Source organism: Lygodium microphyllum, chromosome 27 (genome assembly GCF_053477565.2).
Source record: "Lygodium microphyllum isolate KBCC chromosome 27, Lygodium_microphyllum_v1.1.10, whole genome shotgun sequence".
NCBI classification, from domain to species: Eukaryota; Viridiplantae; Streptophyta; class Polypodiopsida; order Schizaeales; family Lygodiaceae; genus Lygodium; species Lygodium microphyllum.
In genome coordinates, this window is record NC_141161.1 from 36,152,230 (window position 1) to 36,164,594 (window position 12,365).

The window sequence follows — 12,365 nt, forward strand, 5'->3', positions numbered from 1 at the left end:
TGTGAATTCTTAGTAAAGAAAACTAATTCTATGGTTTCCATAGCTCTATCTACTCAAACAATAATCAAGTATCATACCCCAACTTATTGCCCATGCCTACTAGTAATAATAGTACCATATATATACACCAAAATCCATACGCTTTCTCCCTCTACAAACTTTTAAGAATCTTGAGGCACTTTTAACCCAGAGGCTTGATACATAGCCGTATTGAATACATAAATCCAAGAGATTGTTCTTATGAATCCGTGTAGTACCTTAAATTCATGCTTCAACCCACTTGAAGTAAGTTGTGCACTACATTATCTTTACACACAAAGATGTTGCACACGTTAATGAGAGCGTTAATTGGAGATAAGTATACACCAACGAGCGCTAACCTATACACTTGGAATGGCGTCATGGGCATTGGGTAGTGTGTGTTTGGCTAGTCCATGGCTTTAAATGATCTGTTGGGGAACTGCGTGATTGCTTTAGCTTCAGGGCTACAACGTTGTGACAAATGCAAAATAGCATAGAGTCTATACACCAGCCAAGGCGCATGATGTTTCCAAGACGTTATCTGCATCCATTGATAAACATGGCTAATAGTTCGTCTGTTGGGAGCTAAGGTACTCCATTGATGCGCAGTATGGGGGTTGCTAGCAGAGGCTGTTTGCGACAAACGACTAGTGATGTCTTTGCGGACATGTCAACGTGGGTCTGACCGTCGGGCAGTCGCCAATCAAAACAGTGAACGAGGTTTGCAAGAGTGAGCTCGAGAGTGGGCAAGGCAAGAGGGGCGCCAGGGCAGCTCCTTCTGCCCGAGCCGAAGGGGATCCACCAGAGCTGCTGAATAGGATCCGGATCTCCTTGTGTCAGGAGCTGGAACCTCTCAGGCCAGAATATTTCTGGGTCCTTCCAGGTGGTAGGGTCCCTTCCAATCGCCCACGCATTCACGAACAGCGTCGTCCCCTCCGGAAGACTGTACCCCATCACGTTGCAAGCCTCTGTGGACATGTGCGGAAGCATGAGACTGACAGGCGCATGCATGCGCAGGCCTTCCTTCACAGTGGCAGTCAGATAAGGGAGGTCCGCAACGTCTGAGTCTTCCACTATTCTCTCCTTTCCAACAACTCTCTCTATGTCATGCCGAAGTTTGTTCAAAACGGTCGGGTTGTTCAAGATTTCTGCCATGATCCAATCCAGTGTCGCAGATGTAGTGTCGATTCCGGCTGCAAGGAAATCCTACAAGCGGAGAAATGGGGAGCACAACTGATAATTAAGAAGAAATGCTATTAACTAAACAGTCTCTGTGTGTGTGTGTCTGCGGACTATGTGCGTAGGGATGATCGTACCAGCAGATACCCCTTGATGCGCCGTCGGCTGAGAGAGGGATCCAAGAGAAGTACGTCCAGTAGATCCTCCGGAAGATTCTTCCTCCCCTTGAGCGTATTGAACTCGTGCTGCTTCTCGCGTTCGTGTATCAAGCACTCCCACAGGGCGTCGAAGCCGGCGTTCACCTTGTCCATGCTTTTCTTGACACCGCGGTCCAGGAAGCCCAACCATGGGACAAAATCCCCCAGAACGGGCGCCTGGAACAGCTCCGTCGCCCTAACCACCAGGTACTGCAGGGAGTCGACCCCGGGCAGCGCCATGTCGGACATGCGCCGACCGAAGACGATGCGGCACAGAATGTCTTCCACCATGCTGGACATGGCGCGCGCCAGGTCCACGCTGGAGGCTACGTCAGTCTGGGCCCTCAGGCGGCGGAGGAGGCGGGCCACCTCCTCCCTCCTCAGGGCCTGCGTCTCCTGGATCCTCCTGGCGCTGAAGATCTCCAAAGCGGCGACTTTCCTGATGTGGCGCCAGGGCTGCCCGTAAACCGCCAGCGAGATGGAGTTGGCCTGCCCGAAATGAGCCCGCTCCGTGAACTCGTTGGTCGGCCGGCTGGCGAAGACCTTGTCGTGCGTCTGCAGGAACGCCCGAGCCACCTCGGCGCTCGACGCCACGACGGTCAGCTTGGATCCCAGGCGCAGGGTCATGAGAGGGCCGTACTTCTCTGCCAGGCGCGCCAGGCGCACGTGTGGAAGATCCCCAATGAAATGGAAGATGTTCCCCACCACCGGCAAGGGCAAAGGTCCCGGAGGGAGCTGCTTCTGCTGATGCCGCCTGCTGATGATTAAAGCCCATGACAATATCAGTAGTAGCACACATATAGCGCTAGCAGTGAGCAGCTGCCCGCTACCAGTGAGCCAGTCGATATTCGCCGGCCACATTTCGGCAGCTTGCATTGCTTTTGCTGCGACAGAATTTGGAACTAGCAAATCTTCCCACCACCCGGAGAACTGAACCAGGCTAATCGAGAAGAAGGGAAACTAGCTTCAAACAGAGCGTGGCCACTACCTAGCTTTGAACTGATGAAGCGAAGTCCAAATCTCTCTCTCTCTCTCTCTCTCTCTCTCTCTCTCTCTCTCTCTCCCCCCCTTGGGCAATGACCAGAGGCTATGTGGAGATCTTCATTAATATTTTCGACCTTACGTATAAGGCTACTCGAAAAGGAGTCCGCATCCCGATGCACTTTGACCTTACGTGCAAGGCTACTCGAAAAGAAATCCGAATCCGGACGCACTCTTCTTTCCCATGTTAACAAGATGTAGGGGCCCTTCAACTTTCACTTGTATATTTATTCATAGTCTATCCAAGTGTTCACTAGAAATCAAGGTTTAATGTAAAGTGAATTGCAAATTTTTAAAATAATTTTCAAAATTAAAGGAAGAAGGTTTAAAAACCCTGCAAAAATTTGAGTTAGAGGTTTTTGTATCTGCTAGGAAAAATGCTTTTCGTGAACAATGGTCAATCCTACCTCTTTTCTTCCACTTGAGAGAGACCGGCTCAGCCCAATAGAAGCTCTAAAAGTCTAATATGAGGAAAAAGTATGCTACAGTTTAGCTACATTATTAGAAACAAATGTGATGCAATAGTAGTCGAGTGGGACTCAAAATGGATCTTATAAGGAAAAAGATTACCATGGTGGCAATTTTGAGTTTAGGAATTTGGTCATAGTGACCTTGGAGAGGAGTCCTAACAAAAAAGCTGTTTGAGACCTATCTTTCCTCCTTAACAAGGCTAGTGCATCTTTGAGATGCTCCAAATAGTTTGAGTAATCAATTTGGTTACGTCTTCTCAATCCAAAAGAAAAGTAAAAAAGAAAAGCGGCACATCATCAACTCCTTCTAAAATTCTCAATGATGATTCTAGAATCCTAGAATTTTAATTTGCAATGTCATAGTTGTAAATAAATGATTTTCCAAAAAGTTGGAAAACCTTCAAGTGGGGAAGATAAGAGTTTGATCTTTATTGACATGACTCCCTTTTCCTTTTTATACATGTTTGGTTAGGAGGCAGATGGGCCCCTTTTCTTTTTCATATATGTTTGGTTAAGGTGGCCACCTCTCACTATGCTTAGGTGACTCTTAATGACTATCAATGCTTGATGGTGCAAGCCAATTGGAGTTGCAATCAAGGTTACAACTCATGATGAAACATAGAAAAAGTATTTTTACTTAATACAATTGATTAGAAAACCTATCTTTTCCATGAGATACAAGTCTTGAAAGATGATCATTATAAGGTAACTAAGACCTTTGAGGATTTCAAGACAAGTTGTGATTTTTTAAGCCTCTACCACTTTGAATGAAACAAAAGAGGAGATAGGATTGTAGTCACTCCTATGTTAAGTGATTGACATGGAGGATATGCATATTACTCTACAACTAGACTACACCCACATTGTCCACTCCTTGTACATTATTTGTGCCATCCCCTTTGAGACTTGATGCTAGTCACCATGCCTTTTAGTAGCACTAGCCATATCAGCTATATTGTCGCTCCCATTGTGCACCGTGAGTGATCAACACTCATAGCAATGGCCAAGCCATTCGGAATAGCAAACATGGCCATAGAGGAGCCACATTCAACTTATTTATGACTCATCTCACAAATAGGGCAAAAGTGGCCAACATAGGAAGCTACAAGGAGATTTGGCTTGGTCGAAGTAATACATTTGCCATTAACATGATAAGAGTTGGGCTACACAAGAGTACGTGTCTTATGACTCCTATGTGTCATAATTTTGATGCAATAGTTTGGATCTTTTGAAAATGTATACTTTTTTCTTCTTGTTTTGATGCATTGCATTCTCGGGGAAGTTACTATATATATATTCTCTACATCACGTGCGTTCAAGGCCTATTTATAAATATCCTTATCTATGATTTTTTCCTTAATAAAACATAACCCTTTTCTATTCAATATGTAAATAACCCCTTTATATTACACCCTTCTGTATGCAAAAAAAAGTATAAAAATTATATTTTTAAAATACCTTATTTTGAACCCATGCGATGCACACATATATTCATGAGTAACTTACCCAAGATTGCATTTATTCTCCATTTAAAAAGTTTTAAAAAAAGATTTCTTTTTATTCTTTGTATTTATCATCTCATTAAAGTTTCTCTTGCAGTTGATGCAATGCATGAAGATCTTGTAAACTTATGCAAAAATTTAGGTTTTTGCACTAGGTGTTGATGCAATGCATCAAATACAATAAAAATAATGCAAAAGTTATGTTTTTTTTTAAAAAAATCTCATGCATTGCATCAAGGTTGATCCGTATAATCTTTATAAATTTTAACTTACTTATTCCACTTGAGGCTTTAAATGCATTCAATTTGATGCACTTCATCCACAATCCAACCTAAACATGGTTGGCACAAATGCTTGCACACATAGTTTATTGGCATTAATACTCAATTAAAACTTGATTAGTTAAGTAAAATGATCCAAATCATTAAGGCATATAATGTGCCTTGTATATTCCAACTAGTTGAGGCAAATTACTATAGCATCCATGGATAGAACTTGTATTGTGTATTTAATATAAGTAATTGTATTGGACAAATATAGTAGGTCAACCTCCTTTTTTTTTTGAGATGCTTAAATTAGAAAATAACAAGTCTCATTATATGCCTACATTTTTCTCTCTTCAAATAGATCATTTCTATGCCTCGACAGGCCATGGGACAAGTGGGGTTACTATTGGCCCAGAAGGGCCTATTGCAAGCTACTAGTATCCTAAGGGAGCAAATATAGGAGGATATTGTGCAGTACAAGCAACTCATGGATGAGGGGTGGAGGTGACTATCCATAGACTAGAGGGCGCATTGAGGCCTATATGCCTAGGTGAGGGCTCTAATTCACGAGATCCACATGTAGAACACACAAGTTTCAATCTCACTTTATGTAAAGAATGTAATGTTTGCATAAATGTGTATAAAAGTATACCATTTCCTAAGTTGTCACCTTTAGATCTAACTAGACTTCTATTTAGGAGTTAATCAATACCACGCAACAAGATTCTGCTCTAGGTGATGTCACACAATAGGACCTTGCTCAAAAGTATTTATTATTGATTGTAGCCTTATAAACTTGAATATAGGAAAATTTATAAAAGACTATGACTAGGGTAGTAGGGTGTCCTAAATTGTAGCATAGCTTTCCTATTAGGCTTTAAATTTGATGCCCAAGGTTGGGCTTCAAGACAAAATCAATGACACCTTTATCCTTTGGCACGCGGTACTCTGGGTGTGTGAAGCACGTGACAAAGGATGAAGTGCATGAGAAAGGATAAAGGTGTCATTAATTTTGACTTGAAGCACAACCTTGGGCATCAAATTTAAAGCCAGATTGGCATCGATGCCTATGTGCGTGAAGTGCATGACAAAGGATAAACATGTCATTGATTTTGTCTTGAAGCCCAACCTTTGACATCAAATTTAAAGCCTGTTTCCTATTGCATACAAAAACACTACATTGCAGTTTTTAAGCCTTTGATATAACATCTTAATATGGAGACAATTGTGAATTTCTTGAAAAGATATTAGCTAAAATATGCTAATTTATAGAAGTGTTTCTAGTCTATATAAGAGACTAAATTACATGAATGGAGATAAGATAGAAATCTTGAAAGAATTCATAATATACACTAAATTTGTCGATCAGGTTTGAAGATGCAAATTGCACAAAAACATCTATGTTAGATGCATGCTTTTGGCTATATAAAATGCAATGTACATAGAATTTTGAAGTTGGTAAAAATGAAGGGTTTTAGACATGTAAATGTAAGTAAATACTAAGATTTTTCAAAAATCTTATTTTTAATCTATTTGAAGTATGTTGACTCCTTGGCTAGTTTCGAAAATGTAAAATACCAAGTTTTTTTAAAAATCTTATTTTTTGATCTATTTGAAGTATATTGTTGACTCTTTGGCTAGTTCCAAAAATTTAACCCATGTAGTATAATTTTTTAGGGAATCTCCTTATGAGAAACTTGCAACTTATACAAAAGGAGTACAATTAGTTAGTCTCTTATTGTGTTGTAGACGAAGTCTTTTTTCATTGAAGAAGAAAAAGATTTTGGCCTTACTTCTTTATGTTCTCAAGTGTTGATTTTGTATGTATATGCAATTGGTTGCTTCATCTCTCTCTCCTCTTATTTGTTTACATAGTATCAAAGCCATCGCACAACCATATAAATCATGATCAAAGGCTTGAAAGCAAGCAAGCAAGAATCGAGAAATTTTTTTTTCCATCTTATTTAATTTTTCTTAGAATGTGGTGGTGCAAGAAGCTCTTGAGATTAGTAGATCGCACTCTATGATTTAACTGAAAATTGCAGAGGAAAAGGAGTAGTGTAAACATTGCAGTTGACCCTTAAGAATCTTATCCATAGTGATATTTACATCTGAGATCATTTCGGCCTCTTTTTTAGACCTTCAAGTTCACAAAAAGTAGTTTCTTAGTATATTATGGTTGAGGCTATATTTGTAGTTTATAGGTAGAGAGGTTACAGATTCTAAATATGTAGATTTCAAGTATTAGCTAGATTATAGATACAGAGGGCATCTACATAGAAATGGTAGGTTGATGTCATTATTGTATAGTCAATGAAAAAGACTACGTGTTTGGGCTGTAGTACACCCAATCACAATGAACTTTTAATTATTCCCTACATAGGAAAAAAATGAGAAATCCCTAGTAAAAAAATACACATAAGTAGGGAAAGTAAATCATAGGGAAAAATGGAACATTTTTTAGTTGGAGAGACTAGGGAATCACATTGGAAATTTCCCTATCTAGCGAAAAATAAAATTTCATATATAAGGGATATATTATTCCCTCCATTCTCTACCTAGGAAATGTTCTATTTTCCCTATAATTTACTTTTTCTACTTATGTGTGTTTTTAACTAGGGAATTAATAGGAAATTCTCTTTTTTTTCCTTCCTATACAAGAAAATTTCCCTATGTGGGGATTTTCCAATGTCATAGAAAAATTTTACTATGTCTCCTTACATAGGGAAATTTTCCTACATAAGTCTCTTCCAACCAGTACTACTAAAGCTGAAAGAAAATATTTATGTCATGTGAAAAGGGAGCTAAAAACTTATGACATGATGGTTGAAAATGAAGATATTTCGGGAATTTTTTTGGACTGATTACTACTGACACATTGGCTAAAATATATGTAGTTGCTCATAAAGAAAATTAGGTTGAAAATCAATCCATAGAAGTATGTCCATTGGATTTTTATCAAACAATTCAAGAATTTGTTGAGTAGGAAGACATTGGTTTACTCAACAAGGCTGAAGTGCAAGTGGAGACAAAATACAAGACGGTGGATAAGAAAGTTAAGCCTATGGAAGTCCCACTACCTCGTGAAAGTGAAGGGCTAGCTGATAGGGCAGCAAATTAGCCAAGTCTTCGTGATTCTTTCAACATTGGTCACAAGTTCACATCTGAAAGTATAAAAGAGCTCAAAATAGGTGAAAATTATTTCCTTTGGCCGACTGAAAAATACTCTTTTATGCAAATGCTAATGGAACATGAAAAAGCTTTTGCATTTCAGCCAAGTGAAATAGGTTGTGTGGATCCAAATATTATGGCTCCTATGGTCATTTTTACGATCCCACATGTGTCTTGGAACCTCAAGCTTTTTCCTATTCCAAGGGCATATTTGCCCAAATTATTAAAACTTCTAAATGAGAACATGAAAATGAAGATTTTAAAACCTTCTTCAGCACCTTACTCAAACCGATGGTTTACCATGCCCAAGAAAAATGGATCTTTATGATTCATTCAAGATCTATAGCATGTTAATTGTGTCACAATCCGAAATGTTGGTTCGGGTCCAATTGTTGACGAGTTTGCTAATGCTTTTGCAAGTAGAGGAATTTATTCTATGGGTGACCTATATTTAGGATATAGCCAATTTCAGCTTTCATTAGAAAGCCGAGACATTACCATGATGAAGACACCTCTTGGGTTGGTCCGCATGTGCACTTTACCACAAGGTGCAACAAACTGTGTAGCCCATATGATGAATCCCATGCACAAAGTCTTGAGGAACTTTATTCCACAACTCACTCTTTCATTTCTTGATGATGGACCTATCAAGGGATGTGAAGTCAATAAAAAGAATGAGGAGCTTGACAAAGATGACTGCAAGACATTTGTAGTTAACCATATTCATGATTGTGATAAGATTTTGACAAGGCTAGAAGAGGTATATCTTATCCTTTTTAGAGCTAAGTCGATTTTTGGAGTAGAAGAAGTCCTAGTGGTTGGACATCTGTGTGGTCCCTGTGGACATAAACCTTCACCAATCAAGATAGATGCCATAAGTAGAATGCAAGAAAAATGCACAAATATCTTAGAGGTGTGAAGATTTCTTTGTGCATGTGTATTCTATCTCATATGGATACTACATTTTGCTCATGTTGCCAAAAATCTTTATCAATTATTAAGAAAAGGTCAAAGATTCTCTTGGGGGGGGGGAGGGAGAGCATACTTTCACTATACACAAACTAAAGAATTTGTTAATTTCAGCCCCCACTCTCAAAAGGGCTGATTATTCAAATGGTCAACGCATGGATACAAGTCCCATTGGGATAGGATGGGTTGTTGGCCAAGAGGATCTTGAAGGTAACAGTTATGCAATTCGTTTTGGAGCAAAAGTTCTCAACGAACATCAAAAAGGGTATGCACAAGTAAAAAGGGAATTGAGGGGAGTTGTAATAGCATTAAAGTGTGATTGTGAATACTTTATATGTGCTTCCGTAGTGGTAGAAACTAATTATCTTCCACTCTTGGGCATGATTGCCAATTGCTCTACACACGACATTGCTATGCTAAGATGGATTGCATATATTAAATCTCTCAACCCCGAATTAAAGCATATTGTAGGAAAGACAAATCCAGTTGCTGACATGCTATCATGTGCAAGAGATGACAATGAAGAAGAGCTTATGGAAGAAGATGAAGCTGAAGAATCTATACTTGCTAAATTTCATTATATGGCTACTGAAAGTACGTTTTCAGTTGCTGCATATACAAACCCAAAGCTGAATCTTGTAGGTGAAGCTGATCTTTTTAATGGTATAGCATTAAGTACAGTAAGAACAAGAAAAGGTACTACTGTAAATCAACATATATCAACAAAGATCAAAGATTTATCTATGGAAGAAGGGTGGTCAACTAGAAGCCAGAATGCTCATTGCATTGCTGAAGTTTTAGTTTATTTTCTTGAAGAAGATTATGAAGAAGATTGGCTGAAGATTGGCCAATATTTGAGCACAATGAAGAAGGAGGAGTCTTGGACTGATGAAGAGTTCAAGGATATTAAGAGGAAATCTTATGGATTTTTTTCTTAAAGAAGGGATTCTATGGAAGCACGCAAAGAAGAAGAAAGGAGTGCTTGTCTGGGTTTTAGGTAACAAAAGATTGCAACAATAGGTAATGAAGGAATTTCATGAAAGCTTGTGGGCTGGCCATAGAGGCATATGGGCTTGGGGGGTTCACTAAATATATATTCTCTATATAACGTGCGTTCATGGCCTATTTATAAATATCCTAATCTGTGAATTTTTCTTGAATAAAACACAACCCTTTTCTATTCAATCTATAAGTAACCCCTTTATATGACACCCTTTTGTATGTAAAAAAATGTATAAAAATGGTGTTTTAAAAACCCCTTATTTTGAACTTATGTTATATTTGTTAGAAGTCTAAAATAGAGACAGAGAGGGGTTCGACTCAACAGTGTAGAGCAATGAGCTCTCACACATTTTTTCTATTCTTCCATTCCACACATCACTAAAGAGAATAGTTACAACTTAAGGTCTAGGACCATTCACACCAAACAGCTAAGTCCTAATCACTAACTTATTTAATGTCCACATCATGTAGTACAGCTGGACAACTCAAGTGTCGGGTATGGTCATACCAAAGATAATAGATCGAACTTGAAGTCTTAACACTCTCCCTCAAGCTCAAGACAGCATCTGCACACCAAGCAGCTATCTAAAAACACAGAACTTATCTTTACCCAAGGACTTGGTAAAGATATCCACAACCTGCTCATCAATCTTTACATGCATGAGATCAACTCGTCCTGTAAGAACCATCTCTCTGATGAAGTGGTAGTGTACCTCTATGTGTTTCATTCTGGCATGATATACTGGATTCATGGCCAAGAATACACTACTCAGATTATCACATAGTAACTTCGCTGGAGCATCTATATGTATGTCCAAATCAGCCATAACTTGAGTAGCCATGAAATCTCGCATGCTGCCAATGCAGCACCCCTATACTCTGCCTTAGTACTCGACAAAGCAACGTAGGTTGCTTCTTGCTGCTCCAGCTAATCACACCGCTACCAAATCCAAAAGCATATCCACTCGTAGATCTACGGTCATATGAGCATCCTGCCCAATCTGCATCTGTGTATCCAATGAGTTTTAAGGGCTTATCTCTGACATAAAATAACCCATACTCTACAGTGGACTTAACATATCTCATAATGCGTCTAACTGCATCCAAGTGCGGCTTTTTGGGCTTCTGCATAAACTCGCTTATGAGCCCTACAACATAGCTCAAGTCAGGCCTAGTGATGGTCAAATTAATCAGACTGCCAACCATCTGCTTGTACATAGTCACATCCTCTACTTCAGCTCCAGTGCTCATGTCTAGCTTGACATTCTGATCAAGAGGTGTATCCAATGGTTTGCATTCAGCCATGCCATACTTCTTCAGCATTTCCATGGCATAGTGCTTTTGCATCAGCCATAAACCATTTTCCATTGGAACTACCTCAATGCCCAAGAAATACTTCAGTTTTCCTAGGTCCTTCATGTCAAATCCAGATTTCAGCATCTTCATTACATGCTGTATGCCCAAGTCATCATCACCAGTGATTATCAAATCATCAACATATATGACCAGCACTACCAAGCCACTATCAGTCTTCTTTGTAAATAGGCTTTGATCAGCCCTACCAACAGCAAATCCCAATCTTTGCAAGTAGTTACTGAACTTAGTATGCCAAGCTCTCGGAGCGTGCTTCAGCCCGTACAATGCCTTTTTTAGCCTGCATACATAATGCTGAGAATCAGGGTGAACATACCCTTCCGGCTGAACCATATAGACATCCTCTGCTAAGTCACCATTAAGAAAGGCATTCTTCACATCCATCTGCTGCAATTTCCAGCCTCTAGCTGCAGCCAAAGCAATCACGGTGCGTATGGTTGCCATGTTGGAAACAGGGCTGAATGTTTCCTCATAATCAAGTCCATACTGTTGGGCATACCCCTTTGCGACCAGCCTGGCTTTGTATCTCTCCACACTGCCATCTGACTTGCATTTGATTTTGTAGACCCATTTGCAGCCAATGGTCCTTTTTCCTTTAGGTAGTGGCACAAGATCCCATGTCTTATTTTCAGCCAAGGCATTCATTTCTTCGTCCATAGCTGCACACTAGTTCTCATCTTTCACTGCTTTAGTATATGTACCTGGTTCTTTGATTTCCATCACTTTTGTCATGTAAGCATAATGCTTTGTAGAGTAGCCACTGTACATCAACCTGTCAACAAGGTATTTGACCCTCTGTGAGCGTCTAAGCTATGGTGCATTGCTCGATTCCCCTCTCCCATGAGGCAGAATGTACCTGCTCTACCTTGTGCCAGGCATAAAGACAGTCAGAATACCAAGTTCACTGTCTAAAGTGTTAGCAGACTCATATCCAGAAGTCATTCTACGAGGTTTCATCATACCAGATACATCCTTTGTAGCTTTCTCTTTTCCTTTGCTGTCCAAGACATCATATCTCCCCCTCACTGACATACTGGTGTCAATGGACGGTGAGCTCCTCACTCTGCCTGTCCATGGGGATACTGTCTGACTAGTAGGTCCTGTCATAGCAGTGCTCTGCTGCAAATCAACTGTAGATACATGAGTGGAAGGCATATCTGATGGCACTGTAGC

The 12,365-nt window shown here is 39.8% G+C and overlaps 1 protein-coding gene across 1 annotated transcript; it reads right to left on the reverse strand.

The window, feature by feature from the left end:
• Positions 1-232: 232 nt before the first annotated feature.
• Positions 233-2,469, reverse strand: LOC148012213 (cytochrome P450 71AU50-like). Its single transcript, XM_087669628.1, has 2 exons — positions 1,338-2,469; positions 233-1,227 (listed from the first exon to the last, which is right to left on the reverse strand). Exons 1-2 carry the CDS (start codon positions 2,271-2,273, stop codon positions 607-609), a joined length of 1,557 nt encoding a protein of 518 aa, XP_087525754.1. The 5' UTR covers positions 2,274-2,469; the 3' UTR covers positions 233-606.
• Between the last annotated feature and the right edge of the window lie 9,896 nt (positions 2,470-12,365).

Coding starts and splice junctions, on each gene's coding strand:
- LOC148012213 (XM_087669628.1), bottom strand. CDS start 2,273: ATGCAAGCTGCCGAAATGTGGCCGGCGAATATCGACTGGCTCACTGGT. Junction 1,228..1,337: donor GCATCAAGGGGTATCTGCTG/GTACGATCATCC, acceptor CTCCGCTTGTAG/GATTTCCTTGCAGCCGGAAT.